The sequence below is a fragment of the Chelonia mydas genome, chromosome 7 (genome assembly GCF_015237465.2).
Source record: "Chelonia mydas isolate rCheMyd1 chromosome 7, rCheMyd1.pri.v2, whole genome shotgun sequence".
NCBI classification, from domain to species: Eukaryota; Metazoa; Chordata; order Testudines; family Cheloniidae; genus Chelonia; species Chelonia mydas.
The window spans coordinates 195,421-213,488 of NC_057853.1; the positions used below are offsets into that span (position 1 = coordinate 195,421).

The 18,068-nt window shown below is 46.4% G+C and overlaps 1 protein-coding gene across 6 annotated transcripts in view; it reads left to right on the forward strand.

Moving 5' to 3' along the window:
- Window positions 1-18,068, forward strand: part of PLXNB1 (plexin B1) — a 193,191-nt gene that overhangs the window by 73,639 nt on the left and 101,484 nt on the right. For all 6 annotated transcript variants that reach the window (XR_006292568.1, XM_037903867.2, XM_037903869.2 and 3 more), the window contains one exon: window positions 112-1,255. Coding sequence is in view for 5 of the 6 variants with exons in the window: in XM_037903867.2 (XP_037759795.1) it covers window positions 113-1,255 (1,143 nt within the window). In the remaining variant the exon portion in view is untranslated. The remainder of the gene's footprint in view (window positions 1-111; window positions 1,256-18,068) is intronic.

Below are 18,068 nucleotides of genomic sequence, written 5' to 3' on the forward strand. Positions count from 1 at the left end.
TGTTCTCTTCACCCACCTCTTCTCATAATAAAAGTACGATGTTGAAAGACTCTGATTTGTGTAAACCTTCACTCCTGGCTCCAGAGGGTAACAGCTTTCTCTCTCTTGCAGAATGTTTACCATGTCTCTGGGAACTTTCCTTCTTCCTGCTCTCTGTTTCCTGGGGGCAGTGATTCCAAGGGGACTGCAGTATGTCACCTTTTCACACAATACCACAAAATTCCTTCACCTGACTATGGATTCTGAGTCTGGGACCCTTTATCTGGGGGCCACCAACTTTCTTTTCCAACTAACTTCAGACCTGATGATGGAGAGCGCAGTTCAAACTGGGCCAGTTTTGGACAGCAAAGATTGTCTCCCCCCTGTCTCAAAGCTGGAATGTCCCCAGGCACACAACACTGACAATCACAACAAGTTGTTACTGGTGAACTCTGTGCAGGAGGAGCTCATTGTGTGTGGCAGCGTGCACCAGGGGATCTGTGAAAAAAGAAGCCTCACATCCATTGACCACGTTCTCTTCCGACCGGAGAGCCCTGGAGACACTCAGTATGTGGCTGCAAATGACCCAAATATCACTACTGTGGGACTCGTAGGCCACTCAAAAGATGACATGCCCCTGCTGTTTGTGGGACGAGGGTATACCAGCAGAGGGGTTGGAGGGGGTATCCCTCCTATCACCACCCGAAATCTCAGGGCCCATGCGGGGGACATGCAAGGGGCAGACTCCCACTCCATTTTCTCCTATGAAGAAACGGCTAAGTTGGCTGTGGGTCGGCTCTCCGAGTATAACCACCATTTCATCAAATCCTTTATCCATCGCTCCAGCGTTTACTTCCTGTTTTATCGCCGGGATCTGAAGTCCCAGTCACGGGAATACAAGACCTACATCTCACGAATCTGTCTGGATGACTCTCACTATTACTCCTATGTGGAATTACCACTACTCTGTAGGAGCAAAGAGAAAACATACAGCATACTGCAGGCTGCTTATGTCACCGAACCCGGCAGTGATCTGAGAAGAGGGAGATTCAGCACCCAAGGAGAAGTGCTGTTCGCTGCCTTTTCTGCCTGGCAGGCTTCATCTGGCAAACTGAGTGAGGAGTCTGCACTCTGTGTCTATACAATGGAGGAAGTGGACCGTCTGACCACTCGGACCAGGGATGTTTGTTATACGAAGGATGGGAAATCAGAGGAGGGGATAGAAGTGGCATATATCGAATATGATGTCAGTTCCAACTGTGTCCAGCTGCCAGCGGTAAGTGGCTTTCCTGAGCCTGATTACTGTTTACACTGTCTGTTTTACATCGCCCTGGCAGTGTAAATAGGCCTAAAAATGAGTGTAACCAACTTTGCACCCTTTTTAAGGCTTCTTTACAGTGACAGAATGGTGTAAAGGTGCCTTTCTGTAAAGGAGAATCAGGACGGAAGCGTGTGCGTGTGTGGGTGGTGGTGGGTCTGTAGTGGTGCTCTAATGCCATGCGGTGCTGTCTGCATTTCCAGTGTAAACCTCATTTTGTAAGGATTTATAATTAAATATGTTATGTGCTGAGTCCCATCCCCAGCTGTGGGTCTGTAGGAGCTAGTATCTTAAAGGCCCTGAAAGACCAGTGCATAGCTCCCACACTACCATTAGAATATGATGTGGGAACAATTTATGCTCTCCATTCAAAGTCAGCCTTTCCTATCTTCCTACCATCACTTGTTGATATCCTCTGTTCTTCCACTCCCTCAGCACGTTTACCAGCAGAGAGAACTGAAAGAAATGGGTCACATCCTGCCATGTGGGATGCATATGGAGGGGCCAGCCTCCAGGATTGGATTCAACCTGTGGAAACATTGATTCTTGAACCGCGTGGTTACAGTCTCTTGAATTGTAGTTTTTAATAATTTTGCTGAATCTGTTCCGTAGGGTGGGGTGTAGTTATGTGCCTGCCCCCTTGGATCTCAGACAGATGTGAAGAACACAATATACATTACAGAGGTTTCATGTTAAAGAGAACAGGAACAAAGAGATAATTTAAACAAAAGCAAGTCTCTTTGGCAGCAGTTCTTTCTTTCCCCATAAATCACTAGTCCTGGAAGATTTTGCATTCGAAGAAAAGTTGTCCCCACATCCTAGCTCCTCTTTCTTTTGGATTCTGTAAGATGTGCATAATCTTCTTTACAGGCATGACTTACATTTCTATGGCAACAGAAGAATGGGACAAATTCACAGCAGGAAAAAGGAATATGAGTTGATAGTATGAAATGGCTTGAGAACCCTGATTCAAATAGGTGCGCTAACTGTTTTTGTTTGTACTGTGATATCATCAGTGCTCACAAGCTAAATAGGAGTTGACCTGCTCTGTTCTTGGAAGGGGGACTGCTAAGGAAAACCTAAATAGCGCAGAAAGTGGTGTTGGGTCTCCCCTCTGAAACACTACTGGATTCAGTGCTTCAGCATGGTGCTTGAGATTACTACTTTTTTTTAATCTGAGAACTAAAATCTGAGGCCTTGGCCACTTGTGGTTACTGAAATCCCCATGCCAGTTTTCAGTAGAGTGGGGTGTTAATCTACTAACTTCCTTTAAAGAATAGTACATAGTATGCAGTCATCTTCTAAGTGTTGTTTTACAAAGCATGCAAGAGGTACTGCAGACTTTAGGTCTCAGGAGTAATGTTTATGTGGTCCGAAAGCACTTTTGAGAGTGTACCATTTCTGCTGTAGTTGTGGCAGAGTTTAGAAGGCCGGCAGGAGAGCCTAGGAGTGAAGGGGGAGGCTCAGAGCAGAGGGGGCCCAAAAGAAGGAAAAATATTTCTGAGCTGAGAAGCAGGGGACCCTGTAGAGTTCATGTAGAGATTTTTTGACAGGGTAACAAGCCTTGTGGATAGGGGGGAAGCGGTAGACATGGTATATCTTGATTTTAGTAAAGCTTTAGATACTGTCCCGCATGACCTTCTAATAAACAAACTAGGGAAATGCAACCTAGATGGAGCTACTATAAGGTGGGTGCAAAACTGGTTGGAAAATCGTTCCCAGAGAGTAGTTATCAATGGTTCACAGTCATGCTGGAAGGGCATAACGAGTGGGGTCCCGCAGGGATCAGTTCTGCGTCTGGTTCTGTTCAATATCTTCATCAATGATTTAGATAATGGCATACAGAGTACACTTATAAAGTTTGTGGTTGACACCAAGCTGGGAGGGGTTGCAAGTGCTTTGGAGGATAGGATTAAAATTGAAAATGATCTGGACAAACTGGAGAAATGGTCTGAAGTAAATAGGATGAAATTCAATAAGGACAAATGCAAAGTACTCAATTTAGGAAGGAACAATCAGTTGCACACATATAAAATGGGAAATGACTGCCTAGGAAGGAGTATTGCAGAAAGGGATCTGGGAGTCATAGTGGATCACAAGCTAAATATGAGTCAATAGTGTAACACTGTTGCAAAAAAAGCAAACATCATTCTGGGATGTATTAGCAGGAGTATTGTAAGCAAGACATGAGAAGTAATTCTTCTGCTCTACTCCACTCTGATTAGGCCTCAACTGGAGTATTATGTCTAGTCAGTGATGAGCTGCCAAAATCTTAACAATGGGTTCCCTCCTCACCTCACGAGGGGGTCGTTGCCCCGCCCCCGCTCCCCCCTGGAACCCCTGCCCCATCCACCCCTCTCCCCGTCCCCTGACTGCCCCCAGAACCGGCCAGGACGGTCTCGTGGGCCACCGTAGTGGGTGCCCAGCCCAGCCCTAAGAGCCAGAGGCACCTGCCGGGGGGCGAGGTGGGGAGTCCCGGCGGTGCTTACCTGGGGCAGCTCCCAGGAAGCATCTGGCAGGTCCCTCTGGCTCCTAGGGGTGGGGGAGCATAGCTGGGGGAGAGCAGGGGGAGTGGCCGCTCCCCCTACTGATCACATCAAAAGTGGCGCCTTAGGCGCCGACACCCTGGGTGCTCCAGGGCTGGAGCCCCCACGGGGAAAATTTGGTGGGTGCAGAGCCCAGCCCCAGCTCACCTCACCTCATCTCCGCTCCGCCTCCTCCCCTGAATGCACTGCCCCCCTCTGCTTCTCCGCCCCCCCCCCCCCGGCTTCCTGTGAATCAGCTGTTCGGCGGGAAGCCAGGGAGGGCTGAGAAGCAGGCTGCAGCTTCCCGCTCAGGCCGAGGGTGGCAGAGGTGAGCTGGGGCGGGGAGCGGTTCCCCTGCATGCCCCCTGCGTTACCTGCTGCAGCGCAGCGCCCCCCCCCCCCCCCCCCCGCCCCGCTTGAGCTCACCTCTGCTCTGCCTCCCTGGGCCTGAGCAGGAAGCCGCTGCTTGGTTCTCAGCCTGCCCCGGCTTCCCACGCGAACAGCTGATTCGTGGGAAGCCAGGGGGCGGGCGGGCGGAGAAGCAGAGCAGGGTGGCGCGTTCAGGGGAGGAGGCGGAGGCAAGGTGAGCTGGGGCCAGGGGTGGGGCGGGGAGCTGCCGGTGGGTGCTCTGCACCCACCAAATTTTCCCCTGGGGTGCTTCAGGGCTGGAGCACCCGTGGAGTCAGCGCCACTTTTGGCCGGTTAAATTTAGAAGCCCTTTTAGAACCAGTTCTAAAAGGGCCTCTAAATTTAACAACCGGTTCTAGCGAACCAGTGCAAACCGGCTCCAGCTCACCACTGTGTCTAGTTCTGGGTGCCACCTTTCAGGAAGGATGTGGACAAATTGGAGAGAATCCAGAGAAGAGCAACAAAAATGATTAAAGGTCTAGAAAACATGATCTGTGAGGGAAGATTGGAAAAATTGGGTTTGCTTTGTCTGGAAAAGAGAAGACTGAGAGGGGACATAAGTTTTCAAGTACATAAAAGGTTGTTACAAGGAGGAGGAAGAAAAATTGTTTTTCTTAAACTCTGAGGATAGGACAAGAAGCAATGGGCTAAAATTGCAGCATGTGGGGGTTTAGGTTGGACATTAGGAAAAACTTCCTAACTGTTAGGGTGGTTAAGCACTGGAATAAATTGCATAGGGAGGTTGTGGAATCTCCATCATTGGACATTTTTAAGAGCAGGTGAGACAAACACCTGTCATGAATGGTCTAGGTAATCAGTCCTGCCATGAGTGCAGGGGACTGGACTAGATGACCTCACGAGGTCCCTTCCAGTTTTATGATTCTAAGATCATCAGCTGTGTACCTGGCCCTCCCCCATGATTCCTGAAGTCACCTTCCCCTCTACTCCACAGCTACCCCTTTTGCCCTTAGGCTTCCTATTCTACCTAATAAACTAACATAACAGATGGTCAAGACATGCACACGCCATGGTCATCCATGGGGATTGAACCCCAGACCTACATGTTTTTATGCATTTTCAATACAATTTGCATGCTGAAGTTGTGGTGCTGAACAGAATGAATGAAATCAAAGAGTGGGAATTTCAGAAGTGCTTGAGGGAGTTAGGTAACCAACTCTCACAGGCTGTTTTGAAAATCCTCCTTCCAAAACAAATAGCACATGATACTGTCCTGATTGAACTGATGGGAGAGGGATATCGAGGGGTTCCAGTATTCCAAGGTCCCTGCTGTATAATTCAGGTCTTATCTGCCAGATAAGACATGGGATCTTATTAACAGATTTATCCAATGGCATGTGAATTTCTCAGCAGACTTCATCCTCCACCTTTCAGTGTGTGGATGCGGTTGTCATTAAAAATTGTATCTAACAGCATGTAAGCTTCTGTGCCAGCTCCAGCCTGCTTCATTCAGTGTGTGAGTGGAAGCGGCTGTCAATGAACATTTTATTCAGAGGGAGTTTTAACTCCTTCAATTTTAATGGTGGCAGCTCATGCATTATTTAGGAATAATGCTAATTAAATGTGTACTTTGTGTCTGCTTGTAAACTAGCTTCTGCACAAGGTTTATGTTGGAAACCTATTCCCAAGTTAGCATCAGACTGTATTTTCAGTATATGGGGACAGAAATATTAGACATACCACAATCATTTCAATACAATCCCTTCAACTGGAAAAGCATTTACTCTGCTGTCTCTAAAGTTTTCAGAAAAAGCAACTTCACCCTGAAAGTTTGTTGGAACATTCTGAAAACATACAGGCTTTTTAATTAGATTTCGGGTGAGAGTATGGAAAATAAGCCTTATAATTATAACCTGGTAGCAACCTTACCTATGAAGAGGCTATTGGTCACCATTAATTAAAAGCATGAATGAGGCTGTTGCAGGATTTGTAAGGGCTACTTAGCTCTTGTGAATGCTGCACAGAACCAGGGACAGGACAATGAAGTACATGATATGCATTATGGGCTCAGTACTCTAACTTGATTGCATTGCAAGATGTTGCTGGCAGCAGGAAGGGAGGGAGAGAGGGACGGAGGACTGGGATCACACAGCTTGTGAGATCTCTGGCTTAAAGTATTCTCTGCTACATTTCTACTCACTGGAATCTTTTCACTGTATAAAAGGTTATGACTGTAAAACTATCAGAATTGTTGTCCAGTGAATAAAAGAAGAGCCTCAGTCCCAAGCTGTGGAGAGGAACAAATATTCATTGTGGTCCATTAGTTGCGGTTACATAGTTAATCCCACACATGGTCCCTGCAGTGCACTGATACTGATGGGAAGTTTGTGCAAAGATCAACTCCTTATAAAAAAGAAAAGGAGGACTTGTGGCACCTTAGAGACTAACCCATTTATTTGAGCATAAGCTTTCGTGAGCTACAGCTCATTGCATCGGAGGCATGCAGTGGAAAATACAGTTCTTGTATTCTCCTTATAAAGCAGCCAGACTTTGTTAGAAAAGTTGCTGTTGCATTCACCATCACACAGAGGGAATGATGATGCTGGGCACTTCTGGGCACAGCTGTTCCTTCCTTTTGGCCATTTATGTGAATAATTACCTGTTTTAAGCTTTTGGTAAAAGTTAGTCATCATTAGGGTTTAGTGTCAATGCTCAGTTAAGATAAATGGAATAGTTCACACATTTCGTAGAGCTGTTGGTTTAGGATGTATAAGACAATAGCATCAGGGTCCCATTCAAAAGGCTCTTCACAGCTATAAAGGTTGAAACTTTTTTTTAAATGGAAATTTAGATGTGGCACAATCTCAGTCTGCCATAAGACAGTGTAAACATATTTTGTGGCTAGGAGCGTGACATCCCAGCCATGCAGACTTAAATGCCTAATATATATGGTGAAAAAGTTTCAGGCTGCAGTTTTAAAAACTGCCTAATAATTGGGCAACCTGATAAATAAAAAAGCAATAAGTCGCCAGGCCTAGATGGTAGCCTTGGAAACAAGCAGGGAGAACTGGAGGTCCTGGTGAAGGCAAGTAATTATGACGTGATTGGAATAACAGAGACTTGGTGGGATAACTCACATGACTGGAGTACTGTCATGGATGGTTATAAACTGTTCAGGAAGGACAGGCAGGGCAGAAAAGGTGGGGGAGTAGCACTGTATGTAAGGGAGCAGTATGACTGCTCAGAGCTCCGGTATGAAACTGCAGAAAAACCTGAGAGTCTCTGGATTAAGTTTAGAAGTGTGAGCAACAAGGGTGATGTAGTGGTGGGAGTCTGCTATAGACCACCGGACCAGGGGGATGAGGTGGATGAGGCTTTCTTCCGGCAACTCGCAGAAGCTACTAGATCACACGCCCTGATTCTCATGGGCGACTTTAATCATCCTGATATCTGCTGGGAGAGCACTACAGCAGTGCACAGACAATCCAGGAAGTTTTTGGAAAATGTAGGGGACAATTTCCTGGTGCAAGTGCTGGAGGAGCCAACTAGGGGGAGAGCTTTTCTTGACCTGCTGCTCACAAACTGGGAAGAATTAGTAGGGGAAGCAAAAGTGGATGGGAATCTGGGAGGCAGTGACCATTTGTTGATCGAGTTCAGGATCCTGACACAGGGAAGAAAGGTAAGCAGCAGAATACGGACCCTGGACTTCAGGAAAGCAGACTTCGACTCCCTCAGGGAATGATGGGTAGGATCCCCTGGGGGAATAACATGGAGGGGGAAGGAGTCCAGGAGAGCTGGCTGTATTTCAAAGAATCCCTATTGAGGTTACAGGGACAAACCATCCCGATGTGTCGAAAGAATAGTAAATATGGCAGGCGACCAGCTTGGCTTAACCGTGAAATCCTTGCGGATCTTAAACATAAAAAAGAAGGTTACAAGAAGTGGAAGATTGGACAAATGAGCAGGGAAGAGTATAAAAATGTTGCTCGGGCATATAGGAATGAAATCAGGAGGGCCAAATTGCACCTGGAACTGCAGCGAGCAAGAGATGTTAAGAGTAACAAGAAGGGTTTCTTCAGGTATGTTGGCAACAAGAAGAAAGCCAAGGAAAGTGTGGGCCCCTTACTGAATGAGGGAGGCAACCTAGTGACAGAGGATGTGGAAAAAGCTAATGTACTCAATGCTTTTTTTGCCTCTGTCTTCACGAACAAGGTCAGCTCCCAGACTGCTGCGCTGGGCAACACAGCATGGGGAGCAGGTGGCCAGCCCTCTGTGGAGAAAGAAGTGGTTAGGGACTATTTAGAAAAGCTGGACGTGCACAAGTCCATGGGGCCGGACAAGTTGCATCCGAGAGTGCTAAAGGAGTTGGCGGATGTGATTGCAGAGCCATTGGCCATTATCTTTGAAAACTCATGGCGATCGAGGGGAAGTCCCGGGCGACAGCAAAAAGGCTAATATAGTGCCCATCTTTAAAAAAAGGGAAGAAGGAGGATCCTGGGAACTACAGGCCAGTCAGCCTCACCTCAGTCCCTGGAAAAATCATGGAGCAGGTCCTTAAGGAATCAATTCTGAAGCACTTAAAGGAGAGGAAAGTGATCAGGAACAGTCAGCATGGATTCACCAAGGGCAAGTCATGTCTGACTAATCTAATTGCCTTCTATGACGAGACAACTGGCTCTGTGGATGAGGGGAAAGCAGTGGACGTGTTGTTCCTTGGCTTTAGCAAAGCTTTTGACACGGTCTCCCACAGTATTCTTGTCAGCAAGTTAAAGAAGTATGGGCTGGATGAATGGACTATAAGGTGGGTAGAAAGTTGGCTAGATTGTCAGGCTTAACGGGTAGTGATCAATGGTTCCATGTCTAGTTGGCAGCCGGTATCAAGCGGAGTACTCCAAGGGTCGGTCCTGGGGCCGGTTTTGTTCAATATCTTCATTAATGATCTGGAGGATGGTGTGGATTGCACCCTCAGCAAGTTTGCAGATGACACTAAACTGGGAGCAGAGGTAGATACACTGGAGGGTGGGCATAGGATACAGAGGGCCCTAGACAAATTAGAGGATTGGTCCAAAAGAAATCTGATGAGGTTCAACAAGGACAAGTGTGACACCTCAGCAAGTCTCTCAAAAAGTTTTCATATGGTCTCCCTGGCCTCCATCATTCCCTCCCTGGATCTGGCAGTAGGTACAATATTTGCTATCATCTAATCCCAAAGTGTAGTACCTGTTTTTAATCAGAGATTGCATATTTCTGGTAGCAGCTCAGCTACTTCATTCTCAAGCTCCTTCTGAACTTTTGTGTGTGTACCATAGAATCATAGAATATCAGGGTTGGAAGGGACCTCAGGAGGTCATCTAGTGCAGCCCCCTGCTCAAAGCAGGACCAATCCCCAATCAAATCATCCCAGCCAGGGCTTTGTCAAGCCTGACCTTAAAAACTTCCAAGGAAGGAGATTCTACCACCGCCCTAGGTAACGCATTCCAGTGTTTCACCACCCTCCTAGTGAAAAAGTTTTTCCTAATATCCAACCTAAACCTCCCCCACTGCAACTTGAGACCATTACTCCTTGTCCTGTCCTCTTCTACCACTGAGAATAGTCTAGAACCATCCTCTCTGGAACCACCTCTCAGGTAGTTGAAAGCAGCTATCAAATCCCCCCTCATTCTTCTCTTCTGCAGACTAAACAATCCCAGTTCCCTCAGCGTCTCCTCATAAGTCGTGTGTTCCAGACCCCTAATCATTTTTGTTGCCCTTCGCTGGACTCTCTCCAATTTATCCACATCCTTCTTGTAGTGTGGGGCCCAAAACTGGACACAGTACTCCAGATGAGGCCTCACCAATGTCGAATAGAGGGGAACGATCACGTCCCTTGATCTGCTCGCTATGCCCCTACTTATACATCCCAAAATGCCATTGGCCTTCTTGGCAACAAGGGCACACTGCTGACTCATGTCCAGCTTCTCGTCCACTGTCACCCCTGGGTCCTTTTCCGCAGAACTGCTGCCTAGCCATTCGGTCCCTAGTCTGTAGCTGTGCATTGGGTTCTTCTGTCCTAAGTGCAGGACCCTGCACTTATCCTTATTGAACCTCATCAGGTTTCTTTTGGCCCAATCCTCCAATTTGTCTAGGTCCCTCTGTATCCTATCCTTGCCCTCCAGCGTATCTACCACTCCTCCCAGTTTAGTATCATCCGCAAATTTGCTGAGAGTGCAATCCACACCATCCTCCAGATCATTTATGAAGATATTGAACAAAACCGGCCCCAGGACCGACCCCTGGGGCGCTCCACTTGACACCGGCTGCCAACTAGACATGGAGCCATTGATCACTACCCGTTGAGCCCGACAATCTAGCCAACTTTCTACCCACCTTATAGTGCATTCATCCAGCCCATACTTCTTTAACTTGCTGACAAGAATACTGTGGGAGACCATGTGAAAAGCTTTGCTAAAGTCTAGAAACAATACATCCACTGCTTTCCCTTCATCCACAGAACCAGTAATCTCATCATAGAAGGCGATTAGATTAGTCAGGCATGACCTACCCTTGGTGAATCCATGCTGACTGTTCCTGATCACTTTCCTCTCGTGTAAGTGCTTCAGGATTGATTCCTTAAGGACCTGCTCCATGATTTTTCCGGGGACTGAGGTGAGGCTGACTGGCCTGTAGTTCCCAGGATCCTCCTTCTTCCCTTTTTTAAAGATTGGCACTACATTAGCCTTTTTCCAGTCATCTGGGACTTCCCCCGTTCGCCACGAGTTTTCAAAGATAATGGCCAATGGCTCTGCAATCACATCCGCCAATTCCTTTAGCACTGTCGGATGCAACTTGTCCGGCCCCATGGACTTGTGCACGTCCAGCTTTTCTAAATAGAAAATTCAGTAAGATTGAAATGTGTGAAATTAAAACAGATAAAAGGAAACAGTTTTTCCATAGGCACTGGTTTTTACTTTTCCCTAGGGGTGCTCTGCCCCCAGGCCCTGTCCTCACTCCGCTCTTTTCCCCCAGGGCCCCGCCCTCACTCCACCTCTTTCCGCCCCCTCCCTGAGGCCCCTGCCCTCTCACTGCTCTCTGCCCTCCCCCAAGCCACTGCCCAAGCTGCCAAACAGCTGTTCAGTGGTGCCCCAGATTAGCTGATCAGCGACGCCCCCAATTAGCTGTAGCTGGTGGGCGCTGAACACCCACTGTGTTTTTTCCATCCGTGCGCCAGCTACGGAGCACTCATGGAGTCGGAGCCTAAGAGTTTTTCACAAAAGGCATAATTTAGACTGTGGAACACACTGCTGCACAGTATTATTGAGGCCAAGTATTTAGCAAGATTCAAAGAGTGACTTATGGAGGCACTGGTTGTGACTCCATATTTAAGATGGAGTTCCATTGTGCACTTAAAGCAGGGATTCCCAATCTCTTGGTTTGTTTGAAAAATACAGCATATCCTACCCACAGTTACTGCACTTGTTCTGAGGACTTTATGGCTTATTATGACAAGCTGTAACCCATTAACAGCTGCCCCAGCTGCTTTCCCTCCTGTGGTCCCCCCATAACTGGAAGGGTGTTAAAGGGCCACTTCACCTTGAATGGTCCCTTGAAATAGGTGTTAATTACTTATGCTAAACAATCTATTCCACCTTGTATTTAGCTGTGACACATTTCCCAGACCTGAGGAAGAACTCTGTGTCACTTGAAAGCTTGTCTCTCTCACCATAAGAAGTGGGTCAAGTAAAAGAAATTCTCTCTCTCCCACCTTCCCTCTCTAAACCTAGGAAATTCAGTTAATTCAGTTACACCTAAAAGAAACCCAAACAAGATAAGGTAAATAGCGCACAGTTATGGCACTCAAACACTCTTCACTCTGTCCTCTGCAGTGATGCCATGAGCGGAGAAGAGGAAAACAATCAAACATATCTAGAAACATCAGTTTAATCAAATCTGGGAGCACAAAAGTAGCCATAGCCCTCTGACTATTGCTTGGAATCTCTGCAGGGTGGAGTGAGGGCTTGGGGTCCATAGCTGGGCATTGCTTACCTCAGGGGTTCCCAAACTGTGGACTGTGGCCCAAAGATGGGCTGCAACACAGTGCTACTTGGTCTGCTGGTGGAACAGTGTGTGGAGTTTGAGGGGGACATAAGGAATGTTGCTCCCCCAAACTGTATAAGTTGATGGTGGGGGCACAATTTAAAGGTTCAGTCGCCCCCTGAACAGCTTGTCATGCCCCCCACGCCCCCCCGGGCAGGCCCCCTCCCACCTGCAGGGCACCCAGCGCCGCCATGTCTGACTGGGAAGCGGATGGTGATGAGGAGTCCCATGCTGGGAGCTGGCTGCCAGTCCCCTCCACTAGTGGAGTGGTGGCTAGGGATGGCCCACATCCAGCACCCCAGGCAGGCAGCAGAGGGCAAAGCGGAGCTGGTGGGTGGATGGCAAGGAGAAGGGACCAGTCCTGAGAGGCAGCGGCTCCCAGGGTGGCTAGAGGAGGCTGGAGGGTTCACAGCTGTTTCCACTCCTGAGCTGCCACAGCCTGAGATTTGTGGCTGTCGGAGTATCGGCCCTGCGGCCCCCCCCCGGGACTAGGGCTTGAAGGTGCTGCACTGTTTCTGCCTGGACAATGCTGTGATCGGGATCGTAACAGGTAATGGTTGGGCCTGGCCTGAGCCCCTGCCTGGTCCCTGGCACTGGCAACCCCCAAACCCTTCCTTCCTTTCAAGGCAGGGGGTGCCTGTGAGGTGCACTAGGGTGCTGGGTGGGTGACTGTGGCTGGGCTGCCAGGTGACGTGCTCAAGGCACTTAGTGGGCTGCTGAGGCAGAAGGTGTTGGCGGGGGCTGGCTGTGGGACCGGGCTGGCCTCTTTGTCCTCTTGCTGGCCCTGGTCCTTGCTGAGGTGAGGGGCCATGCACGCCCCATGGTGCCCCTCTCCCCGATGGACCTGTGGTGGCCCCAGGAGGCCAGGCTGCGTGCTTGGCAGCTCCTTGCCTGATTTCCCATTTGATCAGCCTAATGGGAGGATAGCTTGTCTGCCTGGTGGGAGGAGGCGCTATCAAACTGTGTAGGTTGATGTAATAATTAAAATGTATACTTTTCCTCAAGAAGTGTTGATAGTGGGCGGCAGTGCCTATTGCAGCTTCACAGGTGGGCCTCAAGGAAAAAAGTCTGGAAACCCCTTGCTTACCTCACACTGTTTGGATTGAAGTGTAACCTTCACTTTGGATTTCCTGGGCTTGTAACACTTGGTTCGGAGGTAACCATGCCATCCCTGTAATGGGCTCACCCTAAGTCTTTCCACCACAACCCCAGCTGGGAATAAAATAATTAAAAGGGAGAAGCAGTGACTTCCCTGGACCAGAGAGAGCTAGAGTGGAGCTCCTGGCATGTAGGCCTGTGCTTCGTTCAGTAGGCCCTAGTCTGTTGTCTCTTGTGTGTTTAGGAGTGGACCTGGAGGGGTTCGGCTCTGCTCATCTGGGAGTTTCCCACGCCTGCTCCAGGGAGGCAGCTTTGAGCCCTGTTCCAGCATGAGGCCTCTGGGTGTTGCCTCAATAGAAATCCAACACTCCTTAATCCTAGCTGCACTAGGACCCAGGTGTGTGGGAGCAGAAGGAGGAAGTTGGGCTTGAACTCACCTGCCCTTTGCCTGGCAACCTGAGGCAAAGGGCAGAGCTGGGACTGTGTGCAGTGTGGTACAGACCAGAGCACTGAGCTGAGTTCAGCCAGCTGGGATCCCAGAGCTGGGCTGACTCTGCCAACCCCCTCTGCACGGTGCCTGGCTGGGGCTGTGTGGGAAGTCCTGAGTCAGGTGCCGTTGTTGTGGGGGCTACTTCCTGGAGGACCCCAGGACCTGGGAGCCATTTCTGCAGCCTTAAAATACTGTATGGGAGCATTATTTTGGGGTTTCTTGTTTAGTGTCCATATATGAAACCTCATAGTGTTTTAAAAAAAAAAACAAAAAAAAAAAAACTAATGAAATTCCCAAACACCGCCCCACCCCCCAAAAAACCCCTAAGTTACAAAGGAGTTATGGTTGAGAGCACCTATCAGTAAGTTAATGGTTAAACATATTACAGGATTGTTGTAATTAAATTATTTAATTGCCTATACACCAATGCTAGGAGCTTGAATAACAAACAAGAATTGGAATTGCTCTTTTATTAGCATAAATTTGAACTAGGTGGTATTACTGAAGCCTGGTAGGGTGATTTGCCTGATTGGAATGTTAAAATGTTATAATCTATTTAGGAAGGATCAAGTGGGCAAAAGGAGAGGGGGAGTGGCACTCCATTGCCAAAAATGGCAATAGTTGTTTCTGAGTCACTGACAACTTGAAAGAAAAGAACTTGAATGCTTATGGATCTGTCTTAACAGATAAACCACAAGATGAGGTACTAGTGTGTGTCAGCTACATAGCATGAAATCACCTGAGGGAACAGGATTGCTCCTTAAAAACATGTATAATAGGAAAAGATCTGCATTATTGTGGGGGACTTCAGTCTGAATGACATATACTGGAGGTCTCATGCTGCCATTACTGAAACATCCTCAGAATTTCTAAATATTATAGATGACAATTTCCTAACACAAAAAGAAAAGGAGGACTTATGGCACCTTAGAGACTAACAAATTTATTTGAGCATAAGCTTTCGTGAGCTACAGCTCACTTCATCGGATGCTTTCAGTGGAAAATACAAAGTTTGCATCCGACTTAGTGAATTTTGTATTAGACCTAGTACTGACAGATTGTGATACTTCCGAGTCTGAGACTGCTTAAGCCTGATGAGTCAGCCCTGAGCCAGAGAGTGTGATGAGTCATCAGAGGCAATTACCTGCAGGTTTTGGGATAGGCCCTACACCATTCAACCAGGGTTCAGCCAAGCACAGGCGAGGACCCATCATCCCAAGGCAGGTAAGCAGTCTCTCTGGTCTGCTCAATGTTGTTATTTGACTGGGATCTTTCCCATTGCCCGTAGTTTCAACAGACTGCTTATGCCTCAGCTGGCTGCCAGGCTACTCTGACACACATGAAGAATTGATCACAAAATTAAAAATCAGTGGTAACTTAGGTGCAGGTGATCATGACTTGATCACATGTGCTATATGCAAACAAAATAAAGTCTAAAGAAGTAATATAAAATAAACTTGCCGCTTTAAAAGGGCTAATTTCACAAAAGGGGAAAACAATTGAGCCAAATCAGTGGCAGAAAAAAGTGAATGATAATTGGTAAGTGTTTAAGAAGACTTTACTAGATGGCCAAAAAGCTGCACTCAAGAAAGGTCACATGGGTTAAAAAGTCAACCTGGGATAGAGGGGATATGAAAACTATATATATAAACTGAAGGAAAGGGAATTTGATAGTAATGAATATAAATCAGAAGCTAGGAACTGTAAAAAGTTGATAAGGGAAGCAAAGGGACACAAAGAAACGTCTATGGCCAGCAGAGTTAAGGACAATAAGGAGGGGGTTTTAAAGTATATTAGGAATGGAAAGAATCCTAACAATGACATTGGTCCATTACTAGATGGAAATGCTAGAATTGTCAATAATATAGAAAAGGCAGAAGTCGTCAATAAATATTTCTGTTCTATATTTGGCGGGGAAATAGCTGATGTCGTCATACCATATGATGATAAAATTTCCATTCCACTGGTAGCTCTTGAGGATGTTAACTAGCAGCTATTAAAGTTAGACATTGTTAAATCAACTAGTCCAGATAACTTGCCTCCAAGAGTTTTAAAAGAACTGTTTGAGAGGCTTGCTGGCCCGTTAATTTTCAATAAGTTTTGGAACACTGGGGAGGTTTCTGAAGACTGGCAGAAAACTTATGTTGCACTAATATTGAAAAAGGGTAAACAGGATGGCCCAGACAGTTATAGGCCTGTCAGCCTGAAATTGATCCTGGGCAAGTTAACAGAATGGCTAATATGAGACTTCTTTAATAAAGAATTAAAGCAGGGTAATGTAATTAATGCCAAACATGGGTTAATGGAAAATAGATCCCGTTAAACTAACTTGATATCTTTTTATGATGAGATTCTAAGTTTGGTTGATAAAGGTAATAGTGTAGATGTAATATACTGAGACTTCTGCAAGTCATTTGACTGGGTAATGCACGTTTTGATTAAAAACTAGAATGCTGCAAAATTAATGACACATTAAATGGATTAAAAACTGGCTGACAGGTCTCAAAATAGAATTGTAAATGGGGAGTTATCATTGAGCAGATGTGTTTCTAATGGGGCCCTACAGGAATCAGTTCTTGGCCCTAACACTATTTAACATTTTTATCAATTATCTGAAGAAAACTTAAAATAATCACTAATAAAGTTTTCAGATGACACAGAAATTGAGGGAGTGATAAATAATGAAGAGGACAGGTCACTGATGAAAGCAATCTGGATCTCTTGGTAAAATTGACCAAAAGACAGCAACATGTGTTTAAATATGGCCAAATGTAAATGTATATATCAGGGAATAAAAATGTAGGCCACGATGGGGGACTCTATCCTGGGCAGCAGTGACTCTGAAAAAGACATTGCGCAGGGGGGTCATGGTGGATAATCTGCTGACCATAAGCTCCCAGTGCAATGCTGTGATTGAAAAGGCTAATGTGATCCTTGGATGCATAAATAGGGGAATCTTGAGTAGGAGTAGGGAGTTTTATTACCTCTGTCCTTGGCATGAGTGCAACCACTGCTGGAATACTGTGTCTAGTTCTGGTGTCCATAGTTCAAGAAAGATGTTGGTAAATCGGAGAGGGTTCATGGAAGAGCCATAAGAATGATTAAAGGATTGGAAAATACGCCTTGTACTGATAGATTCAAGAAGCTCAGTCTGTTTAGCGTAACAAAGAGAAGGTTAAGAAGTTGACTTATTCTCCGTGTAGGTACATATGAACTGTGATCAAATATTTAACAATGGACTCTTCAATCTAGCCCACGAGGGTATAACAAGAGGTAATGGTTGGAAGCTGAAGCTAGGCAAATTCAGACTGGAAATGAGGCATAAATATTTAATAATAAGGGTAATTAACTACTGGAGCAATTTACCAAGGGTTGAGGTTGATTCTCCAACACTGGCAACTTTTAAATTGACCTTTCTACAAATATATGGTCTAGTTCAAACAGGAGTTATTTTGGAGAAGTTCTATGGCCTGAGTTATACAGGAGGTCAGACTAGATTATCACAGTGGTCCTTTCTGGCTTTGGAATCTATTAATATCTCAAAACAAAGTGTTACAAACTCAGGGAATTCAGAGTTAAGGTTACAGTTAGGTCTGGGCTATACTTAAAATTTAGATCAATTTAGCTGCATCACTAAGGTGGTGAAAAATTCACACCCCTGAGTGAAGTACCTGTGCTGACCTAACCCCCAATATAAATGCAACTAGGTAAATGAAAGAATGCTTTCATTGACCTAGCTACCATCACTTGGGGAGATGGAGTTCCTACACCAATGTAAAAGTCACTTCCATCAGTGTAGTCTGCATTATGCCAGTGTAGACTTAAAAAGTAATCCGTACAGGGAAAGTAAGTAATGTACAATTAGGGCATTCAAACAGTCTTCACTCTGCCTTGCAGTGATTCCAAGAGGGGAAGCATGTATGAAAAAAGTCTTCAAGAAAATCAGTTTAATCTAAACTCACCTGAAAGATGATAGCACAACATCCCCTGGAAACACACTGAGGTAGTGTTTCAGAAGTGACTCAGTAAAAACATCCCTCTGCTGAATTTCCAGCACCTATGTTTGTGTCTCAAGTATTTACCTAAGCCAGAGGTCTGAGTACTAGGAGACCTAGATTCTTCTGCAAAGGAATAAAGTGCTTGGGGCCACCCAGTATCTGTTGAGGGGGAGTGATGTCTGCACTTGGCCTCAAGCTGTCACTGACTCACAGTCAGGTCT